The sequence below is a fragment of the Lethenteron reissneri genome, chromosome 14, assembly GCF_015708825.2.
Source record: "Lethenteron reissneri isolate LAM-NWPU_2019-01 chromosome 14, ASM1570882v1, whole genome shotgun sequence".
Lineage (NCBI taxonomy): Eukaryota > Metazoa > Chordata > Hyperoartia > Petromyzontiformes > Petromyzontidae > Lethenteron > Lethenteron reissneri.
In genome coordinates, this window is record NC_083792.1 from 7,607,195 (window position 1) to 7,624,287 (window position 17,093).

General features: G+C 53.8%; 1 protein-coding gene across 1 annotated transcript; it reads right to left on the minus strand.

The window, feature by feature from the left end:
- Positions 1 to 702: 702 nt before the first annotated feature.
- LOC133342340 (atypical kinase COQ8B, mitochondrial-like) lies at positions 703 to 17,072 on the minus strand. Its single transcript, XM_061551443.1, has 15 exons — positions 16,989 to 17,072; positions 13,838 to 14,035; positions 12,671 to 13,036; positions 12,353 to 12,419; positions 11,613 to 11,690; positions 10,884 to 11,006; positions 10,133 to 10,218; positions 9,595 to 9,735; positions 7,540 to 7,621; positions 6,862 to 6,955; positions 5,120 to 5,261; positions 4,485 to 4,592; positions 3,782 to 3,847; positions 2,890 to 2,976; positions 703 to 2,136 (listed from the first exon to the last, which is right to left on the minus strand). The coding sequence occupies exons 2-15, from the start codon at positions 14,027 to 14,029 to the stop codon at positions 1,798 to 1,800; spliced, it is 1,971 nt and encodes a 656-aa protein (XP_061407427.1). The 5' UTR covers positions 14,030 to 14,035; positions 16,989 to 17,072; the 3' UTR covers positions 703 to 1,797.
- Positions 17,073 to 17,093: the final 21 nt, after the last annotated feature.

Below are 17,093 nucleotides of genomic sequence, written 5' to 3' on the forward strand. Positions count from 1 at the left end.
CTACCACCCCCCCACCTACCCCCACCCCGCCCCGCACACCGCCCCCCACACCATCTACCCCGCCCCCCACCTACCCCGCCCCCCACCTACCCCCACCCCACCTACCCCCACCCCCATCTACCACCCCCCCACCTACCCCCACCCCACCTACCCCCACCCCACCCCCATCTACCCCGCCCCCCACCCCACCTACCCCCACCTATCCCCGCCCCACCCCCCATCTACCCCACCCCGCCCCCCACCCCCCACCTACCCCCGCCCCACCCCCCATCTACTACCCCCAACCTACCCCCGCCCCACCCCCCATCTACCCCACCCCGCCCCCTACCCCCCATCTACTACCCCCCACCTACTCCCGCCCCCACCTATCCCCACCCCCCAAGGTGTTTAAATGCCCCCCGCCCCCAACCACCGCCCACCCCCACTGGATCCGGTTCCTCACGGTCCGCAAAAAAACCCGGACGGGATCCGGATCCAACCCGGCCGCGAGGCGGAACCGCCGTTGTTTTTCCTGAGCGGCGCAGGGCGCGGCCGATTGGCTGCCGCCCGCGGAGACGTCACGCCCCGGGGCTCGCGCGCCCATTGGTTGAGGCCGCGCCTCTGACGTCGGGCGGGCTCAGCCCGCGCTTGATTGACAGCCGAGCCGCCCCGCCCCCTCTCTGCAATCCCCACTGCGGATAGGCGCGGGGCTAGAGCGGCCACTCTTGTCCGCGCTGGGGAATACAATCACTCGCCAAAACCCCAGTCACTTGTTAAAACCAGTCACTCCTTTGCACCCAGTCACATCCTCTCTAAACCCAGCCACTCCTTAAACTCGGTCACTTCGTCTCTAAACAGTCACTCCCTCTCTAACCCAGTAACTCCTTAAATCAAATCACTCCCTCTCTAAACCTAGACAGCCTCTAAACCCACACCCTCCCGAAACCCAGTCACTCACTAAACCCAGCCACTATGAACGTGAACACACACTTAACCTGCACACCAGTTTATTTGGATGGGAACCGATCTCCTCCACGCGTACAGGGCTTCGTTTCTAAAACGCGACGAGGTTTGTAACAGGAACCGCTCTCAATATCCATCCGGGGGTTCACGCGTCCCTCGCTCTCACCCGGACTTCTGCACGAGGCACGAGCCGGAACACAAACCTCGACCCCCGCGACACGGCCAACATCGGCCGTAGAATAAAAACGGACGAGACGAGGACAACCGCCAACCGCTCTGCTGTGGCAGCAGAAGTTTCCGGGACTGTCGTGCAACTCCTCTTATCCGCAATACAGTGGGGATAAGAGAAGCATCACTGTCGGCGTCATCATCACGATCGCCCGTGATCAAGCCGTTGCCACCTCTCACGATCCTACCAAGTAACAATCCATGACATTATTTCAAAACTCCATCTTCTCTGCAGATTTTCCCTCGGACGCATTCCCTCTCCATGTTCAACCGTACTTAATCCTGTCCACCGAACATCACTCGTTATAGCAACGTATGTGTGCTGCCCAAGCCCAATTTGAGTCATCACCAGAAATGATCAACCAACCGCTGGATGGATGAAGACCCTCCCCCCAAGCCGTGTCCATCTCTCACGATCCTGTGACGGTAACAAATCCACCAAGTACCTGGACCACGAGCCGATTTCGTTGCTGTACTGCATTTAAAATAAATTGCACAAATAAAATAAAGCATTCGCCGCCCGCCCATTTCCCTGGGTGCTCTCCGCACTGCTGCCACCACGGCGTTGGCAACCCAATGGCGCGGGGAGAAGGGGGCAGCCGGGTGGAGGTTTGATTTTCGACGGGCTTAACAGGCACCCGCCGCTCGCGGCGCCACCCCCACCAGCCCCGGTGCCGGCGAGCCGGAAGCCTCGTCACGTGACCAGTAGCGCCGGTAGATGTCGTCGAACATGTCCTTGCAGGTGATGACCGCGCCCAGGCGGGCGCACAGCAGGAAGGCGCCCGACATCTTGCGGTGCAGCGAGTAGCTCTCGGGCGGCGGCGCGGTGAGCCGGTGCCGCAGCAGCACCGGCACGAGGCCCTGGATGCGCGCCGTCGTGCTCTGCGCCCCAAAGTCGAAGGCCTCGTCGCGCCTGAAGGGCTCGCCGAGGATCATCACGGCATCTACGTGCGCCCGCTCCATCGCCTGCGGTCGGGCACAGGGAGGCCGGGATCGGTCAAGTCGGCTGATCAACGAGACATTCCAGCCGACCGATTACGATCGTTGTGGTTGAAGCGACCGAAGTGAACTGCGTTAAGAGATAATGAGGAAGGCTGCAAAGTGGGGGTCAATAAAAATACGAGGAAATGTGACTGAATAGAGCTGGGATAATTGGACAGTCAAGCCAAGTAACTCACAACATGTAATGGATTACTTTTTTTCTGGAACAATTGCTCTGACCACCTTTAAAAACGATGGCTGGCTCCATGTACATTCTGCCTCCTGAAGGCAGGAAACCCCCCCTACAAGCCAGGCCCGGCATGACAAAGCTGCTGATGCTGATGACGTTGCCCAGCCCCACCCATCACTTCCCGTCCAGGGGCACATAATGGTAACAGAGGTGATACTTTTTTCTGTAAACTATTTTCGTGTTATCCGATTGGACGGAACCTGCCGCCAGAGGGCGACTTAATTTCTGACCGAATATTTTTCTGGGTTATTGATAAACTGGAGTAGTCATGTGACTAGTAGTCACAGCTATAGCGAGAGGTACACTGGATGTCAAATAAAATTCCAGGTCACTGACCCAGACAGATAAACCCGGCTGTAACTTAGGCCCCAGTCCCAAACCAAGTTTAATGGAAACAAACGCTACATGTAAAAATCATCACACGGTTTGGCTTCTGAGTGCAACAGCAAAAACAATTCCAGGGATGGAGCTTCGTCACAAGCGCTTGCCTTGGTCTCGTATCCCGTGAGGAACTTGAGGTCGCGGGATTTCTGCAGAACTCGCTCTGTGTCTCCGTCAGCAGCAGCCCTGACGACCTGGGCAGATTAAGCGTCGCATTACACGACGCATCGCATACTGATCTTCGCACCTGACAGGCTCACAGTGATGACATCACCTTACTCGATTTAAGAGCAGAAACGGGAAGACTTCTTGACAATTCCAGCAAATTGCCTGAAGCTGGTTGTAATCACCAGCGAAACGTTGTACTCAAATTGTAAATGTTGTGGGTCTACTCTCCAAAACACCGGTGTGCTGAAGAAGTAACGAATTGGCACGTTTTGTTTACGTGACAAACCTTACTAAATCGGCTGTGTCGGGTGGTTGTGGGTTAACGACAGATTTATATTTACCGAATTTGATCCACAAACTCTTTATTTTGAATAACTAGCTTGACTACCCGGCTTCGCCCCGGACTTGGATTCTTGTCTTGGATTAATAGACGGCCTACGCGGAGGGTGGGGGGATGCGTGATGTCAGCAGGAACACTGCGTGACGCTGCCGCATGCGGGTGACATCACAATGTGACGTCACCGCTCACTTGCCGTGCAATACATTATATCCATTATTGCGCCCCCCCCCAAAAAAAAAATACAAAAGTCTATTTTATACTTTTTGCATTGTGTACAGTCGGGTATCTACACAAATGCCAAATTAAAAGTTTGTAGCATGTTGGGAAGTATGCTAAACATTTCGAACAGAGACACATTCACAAATTTCCCTTTTATATATATTGGTCGCGAAAACTGATGCATCGCATGGTTTAGTTTTATTTAACTTGGGATACCCTCTAATGGCAGCTTGTTCGCTAACCCTGCCAACGAGAGACCCAGGGTGCCTTACCTCGATGTAGTCGTCTGTGAACAGCTGGCTGAACTCTCGGCTTGCCCCAAAGTCCAGCAGAGCCACCTGCCAATCAGCAGCGACCCCCACCAAGGCATTAGTGCAGACAGCGGCAGCAGCAGTTAGTAGAGTGATGTCCTTGCTCAAATAAGCATGAGGCATTGGTACTCATCTCCTGTTTACTGCAGCCCTGATCCAGTTTTACAGCCCCAAAATTCCACATTCATATGACAGGGGCAAATGTATCCATAAAAAAATCACTGTAGACTTCTCAAAATCGCGGTGCTTATTTAAAGACCAGTACAATGCAATTTTTTTTTTATATATGATATGATGTATACATTTTATGGGTGCAGATATGTATGTGTGTGTAAATATGCACGGAGCAGTAGTGTAATGGTGAGCTCAATGCACCACGAACCTGACAACCCAAGTTCAATTTCCGGGCTACGGCCAACATCAGTGGCGAATATCTGAACCAGTCCTCGGCCTTGAGCGAGTACCTGAGGTGCAGTGTGTAAACGTCAACGCAAAGGCGGCCGGGGGGCGCGGTGCTAACCACACCACGTGTGCCTTGGAAGTCCCTTCATGGGTGCTCGCTAACGGCACTTGCCCCAACAGCCTGCGTAGGCTGTGCGGGGGATCTTTGCCCTTGCGTCCGTGTGCGTTTTGCTGCCCGCCCACCAACTGTGTGTGCACGCACCTGCTGGGTGCCCGCGTTGTAAAGGAAGTTGGACCAGTTGGGATCGGTCTGCATGAAGCGGAACTCAAAGAGCTCCCGCAGGCACAGATGCAACACACCGGAGCAGATCTGAAGAGCAAAAGCAATCAGAGTTTCAGATGACAATACATCATCATCATCATCACCGTCGCAGCCATCATAATGTATTCCTTACACCACGCAACAAGCGCCTGGGTTCGATCCCAAACTCGGTTGCCTTTGTGTGTGGCGTTTGTATGTTCTCCCCCAGTTCTGCATGGTTTACTATGGTTTCCTCCAATAGCCTCTCTTTTCCCAATCTTTGATCATAAACAGCTTTTCTCCATTCAGGAAATATGTCAACTGTTGCCTAATACAACTTTAATATTACTCCATAAGAGGTTTTTTTGGGTTAGATCGCGTTTATTTACGCGATCTAACCCAAAAAACCCCTCTATTATGGATGATATTGGTCGCGAAAGCCTGCGTGTTAAACTTTAATAGTACTGTTTGTTCCTGGCCGCTTTACGCTTGGGGCCTACTGTGCTCAATAACCAGCCACCCTCTCGTGCGCCCGCTCGTGCGCCCGCTCGTCCGCCCACTCGCCCGCCTCCCCGCTCGCCCGCCCGCTCACCCACCCGGTTGCGAGTCTCCTGGTCGAGCGAGCGAGCTTGCTCAAGTGGCTCGCCAGCGAGCAGCTGGGTGGTGAGGATGTGACGGCTGCTCAGCTCGCTCACCACTTCCGGCACCACGAACAATGGGTCATCCTGCAGCAACTCCCTGCACACACGCACGCACGCAGCGGCGATGCACGCAGCGACGATGCACGCGGGAACAACACGCCACATCGCACCACGGTTAATCCCGGTCACACAAACAATGGTCCCCCATGGTGCCTATGACATCGGCCACACAACTATAGGACGACCTTTGTCTCCCTGATGTTTACACATTCAACCTAGAGGCCCAGAATAAATTAATTTGTATTCGCCAGTGATAGAAATACAAATATCCTCCATATAGCCTTTAACAGACTGTTAGGGAAATTGCTGTTTGCAAACACCAATGAAGGCCGGCACGGCACACGAGGGGGTGGTCAACACCACGCCCGGCCGCCTTTGTCTTCCTAGTGCTGTTTACCCAGGTACTCATTTTACGCTGAATCGACCTAGGGAAGCCCTAGGACCAGTTTAGACATTCGTCACCAATGTATGCCATGGGCAAAAATCGAACTCGTGTCTCCGAGTTCGCATGGCAGCGTGGAAGCCACTATGCTATCACACACAGGCACATGCACTGCATGTTGCACAATTGACCCAAATACACTGGGGGACTCTGCTGTGTGGACATTTTTTGGCGATACCGCATTGACAGTAATGCACAAGTGTAAAAAAAAAACTCAACACATTTGGCAATAACACTGCCTTAGAAGGGGAAACATTTGTATCCATATATTACTACGAGGCGATTTTTCAACTAATGCATCTTCATATGATGGACCAGAGGTCACCTGACAGGATCTCAAAAGTGGTTCTGTCATGTCCATTTCCAAGTGAGAGCTTTGAATGGATTTCCGGTGTCGTGACATTACACAAGTGGCACAATTGGGATAATAGCTTGAGAAAATATTTACTCCAAAAATTTTATTGTAATTATTATTGTTACGCTTGTTAACCCGTTAAAGCGTCACAGAACCTCAACTATTTCGTCAGGAGGGTCTTGCCATATTCTAGCAGTAGAGGGCGATGTTACTTCGTCTAATCGCAATTCGGGTTAACTTTTTATTTATTTCGCTGTGGAAATGTTTGGCCGAATACCAGCTGCATCATATAGTCTTTTTTTTGCCATATTTGTAAATAATAGGTAACGTTTTGGGCAATTGGCCCTTCGTCTACTTCTTCACAGCACAGAGACGATGGACCACAAAAGTCCACGGAGGGGCGGTTTTGACGCTTTCCCGTTTCGAGACGTCTGCAAGTTGCAGGGTGGGTGTCCTATTTACCGCTGAATCTCAGAACGCTCAAGCGGTTAACATTAATTTTATTTAGAGAGGAATAGCGCCGTTGTTTTTAAAGACACTGTACTCACCGCAGAGAACTGGAGTGACAGGACCACACTATGATAGCTGGCGCCAAAACGGTGCCACACGCCCTCCCGCATGGCCTTGTGAGAGCCTCGATACCGATAAAGTTAATTAATTTTTTCATCCGATGCCGTTCCGATGACGTGCGTGTACGTCGTGCGGAATCGGAAGAAAAACAGCTCATCGGATTCCTCCAATATAAATATTCTGATCCTGCAAACTGATGACGTACACGTGTGCGTCATCGGAATGAGAAAGGGTTAAAAAGCGAGAGAGAGCGAGGCGGTCCCCACCCACCAGAAGCGCCGGGTGCATACCGCCTCCCGCTTGTAGTCGCACTCCCACGCCAGTTCCCGGCGCAGAACCTCGATCGCGCTGTCGGCGAACAAACCTGCAGCGGAGAGAGCACGGCGCTTTGTGTGACCACGCCGACGCGAACATGACAACGCCCGGCGTTTCTGGCTTGAGACATCATGACGTGAGATTTGGCAACTTTTCGGGTTGCACCAGCGACTCAACAGTTTGTCAGCGACTTCCTCGAATGAACTTCCTCGAATGAAGACACTGTGCACATTCAGGGGCGATTCCCGATTTATCAAGTTAAATATTTATAAATACTTGCTAAATTATCGAGGGGACGTGCTTTAAGGAATTGGTGGCACGGAAAAAAACATCCAATACGAGGTACCCAAGCACAGGATGAGGGGATGTGTATGTGTGCATGTGTGTGTGTACAGGCGAGGGTATGTGTGGGCTGAGGGTGTGTGTTGGAGTTGAGTGGTGAGTGACTGAGTTAATGAAGTGGTGAGTTTGTGAATGAAGTGGTGAGTGTGACGTTTAGTGGTGAGTGGAGTGGCGAGTGGAGTAGTGAGTGGAGTGTTGAACAGAGTAGTGAGTTAAGTGGTGAGTGGAGTAATGAGAGGGGTAGTGAGCCGAGTGGCGAGCAGAGTGGTGAGCAGACTGGTGAGTGGCTACCGTCGGGGAGTGCGCGTGCCAGCGAGAGGACCCCCATGAGGTTGCCGATGTCACTGTCGATGCTCTGCTCCACGCCCGGGTACTGCAATGGTGGGCGTGACGCGCACACGTTACGCGCGGTGCTCGTGCTGGCCCGCGATGGGGGGGGGGCGGCCGAGGTGGGGGGGGGGGGGCCGGGGGCGGTCTTAAGCAAAATCAATGTGGAGGGCTCCCCAGGAGGCACATCTAGAATCTTACCAAGGTGGAGGAATGGTCCCGAAATTGCAAAAGCTTGGAAGACAGGGTCCGATATTAATATTAATTTTAAAAAACACTCAATGTATATTCTCAAGTAGCACCTCTGATTAGCACGGTTGGCTACATACGGTGCGAAAGACGTTCAACATACATGCATTTACAAATATGAAAAAAAACATTGTTTTGGGGTCTCAAGGTGGGGGGAGGGGATGAGGGGGGTGGATGATTTCCACTGCCGTCCCCCCACATCCGCCACTGGAACTCCCCCCACCTTTGAACATATACACTTCTCGTGAGATGACAGCAGCGATAAAGACAAGAGTAAGAGCTGTAGCTAGATGGGAGAAGACAGCTGTAGTGGCGTGACAGAAGAGAGCTGCAGAATTGAGAGAAACGTTTTTTAAAATACAAAAATAACATCTGAATCCGAGTTGATACTTGGTGCATTCTCAGGGGCGCCACGGGGTCGAGATGTTAACTACATCGACTGGTATACAGGAGGTCGCGGGTTCGATCTCCACCCTGATGCCTGTATATTTGGAGTTTGTGTGTCTCTCTCCCCGTGGTCGCGTGAATTTTTCTCCAGGACCTCCGTTTTTTCCCCCTCCACAATTAGAAACAGGCGTTTAGAGTATGTGGCTGCTATAAATGTACACGCGACAATCCACTTAGTTGAGCTATCATTTGTGGCCAGGTCACTTCTGAAAAAGAGCTACATAGCTCAGTGGGCCTTACCTGGTAAAATAAAAAATAGTTTAATAGTTTAGTTTATTTGTTTTGTGAATACAGGGCCCCCTGAAGGTGCTTGGGCCCTCTCCCCCCCACTCCCCTTCAGGCTGTTGCATCGGTTTTCTTGGTGCCTAGCATCACTATCGGTCAACAGAAACGATCCCGGCAACAGCCGCGACGACGTCCCAACGACGCCTGTCAAGTGAGCCCCCCCCCCCCCTCCGACCTTTGATAACGGCCGCGCTATTAACAAAACGTGCGCCGGCACAGTCGAGCCGTGGTCATCGTCCCCTCGGCCCAAAGTCCCCTCGGCCCACAACGTCTCAGCGCCGACACGCAAAGTCCCATTGCCCGGACAGTCGCTGTCTCCACGCGCGCGTCTCCTCCTCCTCCTCCGAGCGTGCCGGATTCGCCACCCGAGTTTTTGGGGACAGGCCACTCCGTAATGATGTGGACAATTTTTGTTGTTGTCGTAAAACCCTCCACCACCACCACCACCCGACACGGCCGAACTAATTGAACTGTGCCGCGTACAGACGTTTTAGAGACGCCGCGCCAGTGGTGAGTTGAAGGGCAATTCTCAGGGCCCAAATGTAGCAGCAATTAAGACTCTGCGCATCTTCACAAGTCGCATCATTCCACTGTCCTTATGCAGAGATACAATGACTCACGAAGAGCTCCATAGACAGGTACTCTCACACCGAAAACAATAGGCTCACATACTTACATGATACGTAGACACACAGACACAGACTTTAGATACATTTAAATCATCCATTAACTTATAAATAGATCCATAGACTTCCGTAGAGAAACACACATTTACACAGAGACCCATACATTTACATACAATCTGGGTGAATAAGTGCCTAGGTAAGTGGTTGGCTGAGTGAGTTGCTGGCTGAGTGGCTGGGTGAATGAGTAGCTGGGTAAGTGAGTGGGTGGATAAGTGATGGGGGGATGAGTGAGTGGCTGAATGGGTGGCTGGATGAGCGAGTGGCTGGGCTAGTGGCGGGCTGGGTGAGCAAGTGAGTGGCTGGTTGGGTGAGTGGCTGGGTGAGTGTGTGCATGGATCAGGGGCCACCGCACCTGAATTTTGACAGCGACCGTGTCTCCGCTGGGCAGGGTGGCGGCGTGGACCTGTCCGATGGAGGCAGCAGCGAAGGGCTTCTCCTGGAAGGAGCCCATGTGGGACCTCCAGTCAGAACCCAGCTCCGTCTGCAGAACCTTCTGTACAACCACACGGTCAACAATAACATGGTCAACAACCGCAGGTACAACATCTCAGCGTCGACACACAGGCTCTGCTCCTGTTGGGGAGAACTCCACCTCCTGTCCACCCACCGAGCCAGCCACTCACCCACCCAACCAGCCAGTCTCCTAGCTAGCCACTCACCGACTCGTTCACTCTCTCAGTCACTCATTCACTTCCCCAGCTGCTCACCCTGTCATTCACTCACTCACCGAGTTACTCAATGACCTAGCCACTCACTCACTGAGCCAGTCACCCACTCGTCCACTCAACCACTCATTAACTCCATAACCCAAGCATTCGCACACGCACGGTCGCTCATGTTAACGTGGGACATGGCCCAGAGCCACCGTCGTGGAACACGGCGTCACCCACCTGCGTTTGCCAGGAGGGCATGAAGTCGGCACTCTGCCGCACCCTCTCAAAGATCTTCTGCACTTGGGGGTTTATGAAGCTGTTGTCTGTAAACGACACAAACATCCGACGTTCACAAACACACACTCGCAACAACAACAACGGCGGCTGCCATTCGCCATCGAATGGTGGTGGCATCACCACGGGGGTTTTTGCCAGGCTATATGCACTCTGAGGCCATCACGTGAAGTGTGGAAGTCTTTTAGGCAGGAGGTCACGGGACTGGACCACCCTGATCCAAAAACACGACGGAGGTTACGTGGGCCTCCAGTCACCGCAGTGTTAGCGAGGCGTGCGTTTCACGTTGTGCATTAGTGTGCTTTGCGTTCGTAAGGCATTTCGGTCCCCAGGTGAAAAAGAGCATCTTAGCTCAGTGGACCCGACCCGAAATAAACGAACAGACTGGTTTGTTCCACGTGGCGCCGACGTCCCCCCATTTTTCATGCACGGGGGGATGTTGACCCAGCCCATCATCCATACGTGGTCGTTAGAATTAGTACCAATTTGTAGAGTGGTTTCCCTATGGAGAGACTCTTCCCCACCATAGGAATGTGGAATTTCCATCACTGGGCACTTGTAAATGGGAGATGAGCATCGACGACGCCTCAATGCTCATTTGAGCGGCAAAAATAAAAAATTCGCCTTGGACGTTGATCTTCCCAGTGCCATTTTAAGGTGAAGTATGGGGAAGTGGGGCGGGGGGGCTCGGAACCTTGGATGCTGAGCATCTGTCCCAGCTTTAGGGCGGCACCGCGCACCTTGCAGAGCGTGGCTACGATGCGCTCGGCATTCTCCTCCGTGAGCAGCACGCTCCCCGCCAGCAGGGAGTCGCCACCTATACCAGCAAAGACAAAGACCCCCCCCCCCCGTAGAGCCTTAACAGACTGCAGGGGCATGCGCTGTTAGCAAGCGCCTATGAAGGTCGGCACAGTAGACGAGGGGGTGATTGGCCCACACTACGCCCGACCATCTTGGTCTCCCCAGTGGCGATGTTTTTACAGACTGCACCAGGTACTCATTTGAGGCTGAGTAGACCTAGGGGAGGCCCAGGACCGGTTCAGATAATCGTCACTCGTGTTGGCCGTGAGCGGGAATCGAACTCGGGTCGCCGGGTTCATAGCGCAACACGCTAACCTCTGCAATACCGTTCCCCAAAGATAAAGACAAAGATCCCCCGTATAGCCTTAACAGGCTTTTAGAACCAGTCCTGTTCGTGAGCACTTATGAAGGCTGATATGGCACACGACGCGGTGGGTGGCCAGCACCATGCTGGGCCACCTTTGACTCCCAAGTGGCAATGTTAATACATCACACCAGGTACTCATTTGAGGCTGAGTCGACCTACATGTACACACATATTGGTCCGCTTCTCAATATCCATGTGCACATCACCACATATATCCTGACACGGGCATTCTGTGTTTCACAGCAGTGACTTTACCGTCAGCTTGGTCCGATTTCCCAAAACTTTTCTTCACGACTTCTGTGAGAGCTCCAATTCCAAGCCCCATAGCCAGACCTGAGAAAGCAGAATGCATAACGTGGGTCACACGACAAACAAATGCGCAGTGTCACAACGAGCATTACACAAACACCCGTATCCCCTCTACCACATGCTGCGCCCATTTAGCCTCCTCCATCTGGCAGAAGCTGCTTGGGCATGCAGGCCAGAGGACCCAGACAACGCAGCCTCGCTTGCCGGAGGAGCTCACTGACGATGAGACTGTGTTTGGATCTTTCCAGAACCTGTGAGCTCCGAACATAGTCCAGCCTGATGTTGTCCGTGAGTGGGAATCGAACTTGGGCAGCTGGGTTCGTCGTGCAGTGTGTCAACCGCTATGCAGACCACTCCCCCCACCAAGACCCCCCATATAGCCTTAACAGACTGTTGGGATAAGTGCTCTTAGCGAGCACCTATAAAGGCCAAAATGGCACACAAGGGGGTGGGTGTCCAGCACCACTCCTGGCCGTCTTTGCATTCTTAGTGACGATGTTTACACACAAGCTTAGTCGACCTAGCGGGGGCGGAGGCCCAGATAATCTTCACTGGGTGTTGGCCGTGAGCGGGAATCTAACTCGGGTTGCCGGGTTTGTAGCGCAGCGTGCAAACCGCGACACTCCCGCTCCCCACACACAGACACACAAACACATGCCTGCACAACGACGCACGTCTGCACTCACCGCCAAAGTTGGCCATCCTGGCGATCTTGGTGGCCGGAACAGCTCTCTCTCGCGCGCGCTCGCTCAGCTGCCGAAACAAACGACAGCCATTGACTATCGAACCTCGCAACGCACAACAACGTCCCGCATTTCTAGCCGCTTCGCACCCCACGGGCCCCGTCTGGCTAAAAAAAAAAACAGCAGCGGATCTAGCAATTTCCCAACAGCGCGGTGCAGAATTCGAAACGTCAAGATTTTTCTATTTACTAATTAGGGCCTTGCTTTAATAATAATAACCATCAAAGTAATGTGACCAGTACGTGTCGTTAAAATACCGACCGTGTGCTTGGGGAGCGCCGCCATTTTGCATGCACCGCCCTTCGTCCCAGCCACCTCCCGCGCCTTGCGGATGTCGCTCGCGGTCAGTCGGCCTGCCGACGGGCCCTGGTGGAGGCGACGTAGCGGGCCCAGCGGAGGCAGCGAGGCTCCGCCGTGCAAACCCCTGCCGGGGCCCGCTCTGGCGCCCGCTGTGCCGGCCGCGCGCCTCGTGGTGCTGCCGGCTGCCTCTGCGGTGCGCCACGCGGGCCCCGCGCGGGCCCCCACTCCGCCAGGGGCCCTTTTGTCCTCCCCCCTCTCCCCTGACGCATCGTCGCACAAGCTTCCTCCTGCCCTCGATCGACTCAAGATGCTGTCCGGCGAAGCGCCCTGGGAGAGGGGGAAGAGGAGAGAAGAGTCACTGCACAGTCCCTCTCTCTTCTGTCTGGATATGAATGGGGCCAGCAGCTGTTGACCCACGTCTGTGAATCCAGCTGCTGGCTTCTGGGCAGTCAGTGCGGAGCCCACTCGTGCCCTCGGAGAACGCTCGCAGCAGACAAAAGTTCACACAGAGAGAGCCACAGATTCGCACAGAGAGCCATAGGCTCACGCTAACACAGAAACATGTGACGACATATGCAGCCCGTCCAAACGTTTCTCGAAGACAACGCCGTGCAAAAAGCGTTGGACAAGCCAGCACACGTCACTCAGTGGCATCATTGCCTCTTCATGTCTGTCTCTTGGTATCTGTTTCCTTGTCTGTTGCTATGTGTGTCTATTTCTGTCTCTTCATATCTCTCTGTCCCTATCTCTCCGTCTCACCACCCATCTCCATTTCTCTCTCTTTTCATCTCTGTCCCCATATCTATCTCTGTCCCTATATCTATCTCTGTATCTCTATTTCTGTATCTCTATTTCTACATCTCTTGTCTACAATTCTGTCTCTCCCGATCTCTCAGTCTCCATCTCTATCTCCGTCCCTCTGGCTCCAGCTCTGTCTCTCTCCTCCCCGTCTCCATCTCTCTTCATTTCTGTCTACAGCTCTGTCTCTTTCCCCATCTCTGTCTTCATCTCTGCCTCTCTGTCCTTCTGTCTCCATCTCTCCGTCTCTGTCCCTCCATCTCCGTGTTCGTGTGGTGGCGGGCGTGCGGCCGTTGTCGTGGGGGGGGGACCGCCCGATGTGGCGCTCACCTGCCACGTGGCGATTGCAGAGCTGACCCAGCTCTCGAGGGCAGCGCCATTCTCCACCGCCAACGCGGTCGCCACCTTCGCGATGCTGCCGCTTCGCGCCGCGCGCTCCCGCAGGCGCTCGCGCTGCAGCGAGGCTACCGCGCCACCAACGTGGGACAGACCCCGCAGCACGGACAGTGCCTCACCCGCCATGGAGCACTGACGCGCACACACAAAGACAAAGATCCCCTGTATAACCTTTAACAGGCTGTTGTTGGGGCAAGTGCTGCCATTAGCGAGCAGCACCGATGAAGGCTGGCACGGCAGATGACAGAGGTGAGTGGCCATCACCACACCCGGCCGCCTTTGTCTCCCCAGTGCTGATGTTTACACAGTACACCAGATTGTAATTTAAGACTGAGTCAACGTAGAGAAGGATTAGGAACAGTTCAGTATTCTGCCACTGTTATTGGTCATGAGCGGGATTCGAACTCAGGTCACCACGTTCGTAGCAAAGTGTGCTAATCACTGCGCCACCGCGCACACAAATAAATACATATATGTATATATTCACACGTGTATATAGTCTAAGTGGCTTCCTGTTCAAGTGAGCATTTCCATCGCTTAAAAAATGTCCTTCGTTACTCTCCCACATAATGCAGTTTGATACCAAGCAGTCAATTATTTTGATCTTCACTGGCACAGCTGATCGGGCAAGCTGCCTACATTATCCATCCAACGCAACCTTACTTGCTGGAGGAACTCATTGATGGGATTGTGGCCAGATCTTTCAAGGACCCTTAAGCTTGTCACACAATCGAGCCTAGTTAAACTCATGATGGATCATAAGCAGGACTGCCTGCGTATTTCAAGCCAGTGCAGAAAGAAGTTCCTTTAAAGGGATACACGTTTCACAAGTGTAGTGAGTTCAACTGAGTCGCAGACGTACTCTTTGGAGGCAACACATTTATTGATACACAACACAAAGGGGTAACTGCCCCTTCACCAGATAACAACCTAGGGTGGTGGGCCACCAGGCTAACTACACACTATAGTGGTGGACCACCAGGCTAACTACACTAGTTACACTGGGAGTAGCTACGACGGGCAGGACCCCCGCTTGGGTCCAGGTCCACGTGTTGGTGACTCTTCTCGGACGTAGAACGTAGATTCTTCAGGATAACCACAGCAGTCGGTCCCTCTCGGGGACCCGGCTTATATCCTCCGGTGTGGCTGGCTCTGCCCTTAGCCACGCCCACCTTCGAGAACCCTCGAGCAGGATCTCGGCCCTGACACGTGACCACCCCTAGCCCCCACCTGGGGGCCCCTGTGTAGACTTTACCGGTCACGTGTCCTTCGGGGTCAATCAGAGTGCCATGACCCTGAGTAACCCCATTCCCATGGCCGGCACTCCCACACCCCATCCTGTAGGGGTCGGCACTGCACGCAGAGCATGGTGCCCTCCAGCACTGTCAATCAGTGCTCACAGAGTCCCTCGAGGGCCGGTACTGAACCCACATCCAAGTGGTGCACGCGATGTCAATACATCGCACGCCGTGCCTCTCTGGAGCCGGCATTACACAGTGACATCCGCGATGTCACTACACAAGCATAGAGAAGGGACGGCATAATTGTGGCTGAGACGACCGGGAGCTTTGCATGGAGTGACAGGCCAGGTAGTATCCACACAGCGTGACACAGCGGATTATAACTTTATGCTGCACGACTGATTTGAAGATGAGACCTCTGCTGTCAATCAAGAGCAGGTCAGGTCATGAACACAATGGCCAGGTATGTGAACTACTTCCGCGCTCCCCAAGCTGACACAACGAGTTGACGGGGGTGGGAGAGTTTGATGAAATACAAGATGCAGGCAGGTGCTTTGTTTTAGTGGGCCCCACCTCATCATCAAACTCCTTTTCAGAGTAATTACCAGATCAGCAGCATACGTAACATCCCTGGACCACACAAGGGCAAGCGACATGCTGTACACGCAACAGATGAGAATAACACTCCCAGATGAACAGGGAATGTTTCGCATCCCCAGCCACGCAACCGTACACGGGTTTGCCCACAATCACACAGGTCGTAGTGATTGTGCAATCTGTTCCCGTGTATTACGTAAGCCCCGCGTTGCACAATAAACCATTGGGTACTCTCATAGTGCACGCTGTCTCCGTGTTCTCCAATTTCGTGGACCCTCTCCCAGTCCTTTATGAACCCCGTAGACTGCGTGGACTCTCTCCACATCGGCTCTCTCCTCGTGCGTTGTCCTCTCTCCCTCTCTCTGTGTACTCTATCCGTGTACTCTATTCCACTATTCTCTCCCCGTCCATTGCTCTCTCTCTCTCTACCCTCGTACACTCTCTCTCCCCCCGTGTCCTCTCTCCCCACGTGTACCATCTCTCCCCCCGTGTCCTCTCTACCCCCCCCCCGTGTCCTCTCTACCCCCCCCCCGTGCCCTCTCTCTCCCCGTGTCCTCTCTCTCCCCGTGTGTCATCTCCCCCCGTGTCCTCTCTACTCACGTTTATCATCTCTCTCTCCCCGTGTCCTCTCTCTTTTTTTTTTTTTTTTTTTTTTACGATCAGTGGAAACAAGAAGATGCTCGGTGTATTCGGCACTTTGTTTCGGTCATCATTTCGTAATTTTTTTTTTTTAAAACGGGGCTTTATGTTGCCCTCGCTCGCTCGCTCTCTCGCTCGCTCTCTCGCTCGCTCTCTCGCTCGCTCTCTCGCTTGCTCGCTCTCTCGCTCTCTCTCACTCGCTCTCTCTCTCGCTCATTCTCTCGTGTCCTCTCTCTCCACGTGTACCATCTCCCCGTGTACCATCTCCCCCCGTGTCCTCTCTCCCCACGTGTGTCATCTTCCCCCGTGTGCCATCTCTCTCCCCGTGTGCCATATCTCTCCCCGTGTGCCATCTCTCTCCCCATGTGCCATCTCCCCCCGTGTCCTCTCTCCCCCCGTGTCCTCTCTCCCCACGTGTACCATCTCCCCCCGTGTAGCCTCTCTCCCCACGTGTACCATGTCTCTCCCCCCGTGTCCTCTCTCCCCCCGTGTCCTCTCTCCCCACGTGCACCATCTCCCCCCGTGTCCTCTCTCCCCACGTGTACCATCTCCCCACGTGTACCATCTCTCCCCCCGTGTGTGCCCTCTCTCACGCTACGGTACTGTACCTCTCTGGGTCCTCCGCCGGCTCCACGTGTTACGCAACCCAACTTCGCGCCCCACGTGACTCTCGCCCGCCGCTTCCGGTTCAGGCCTCGCCCTCTGATGTCACG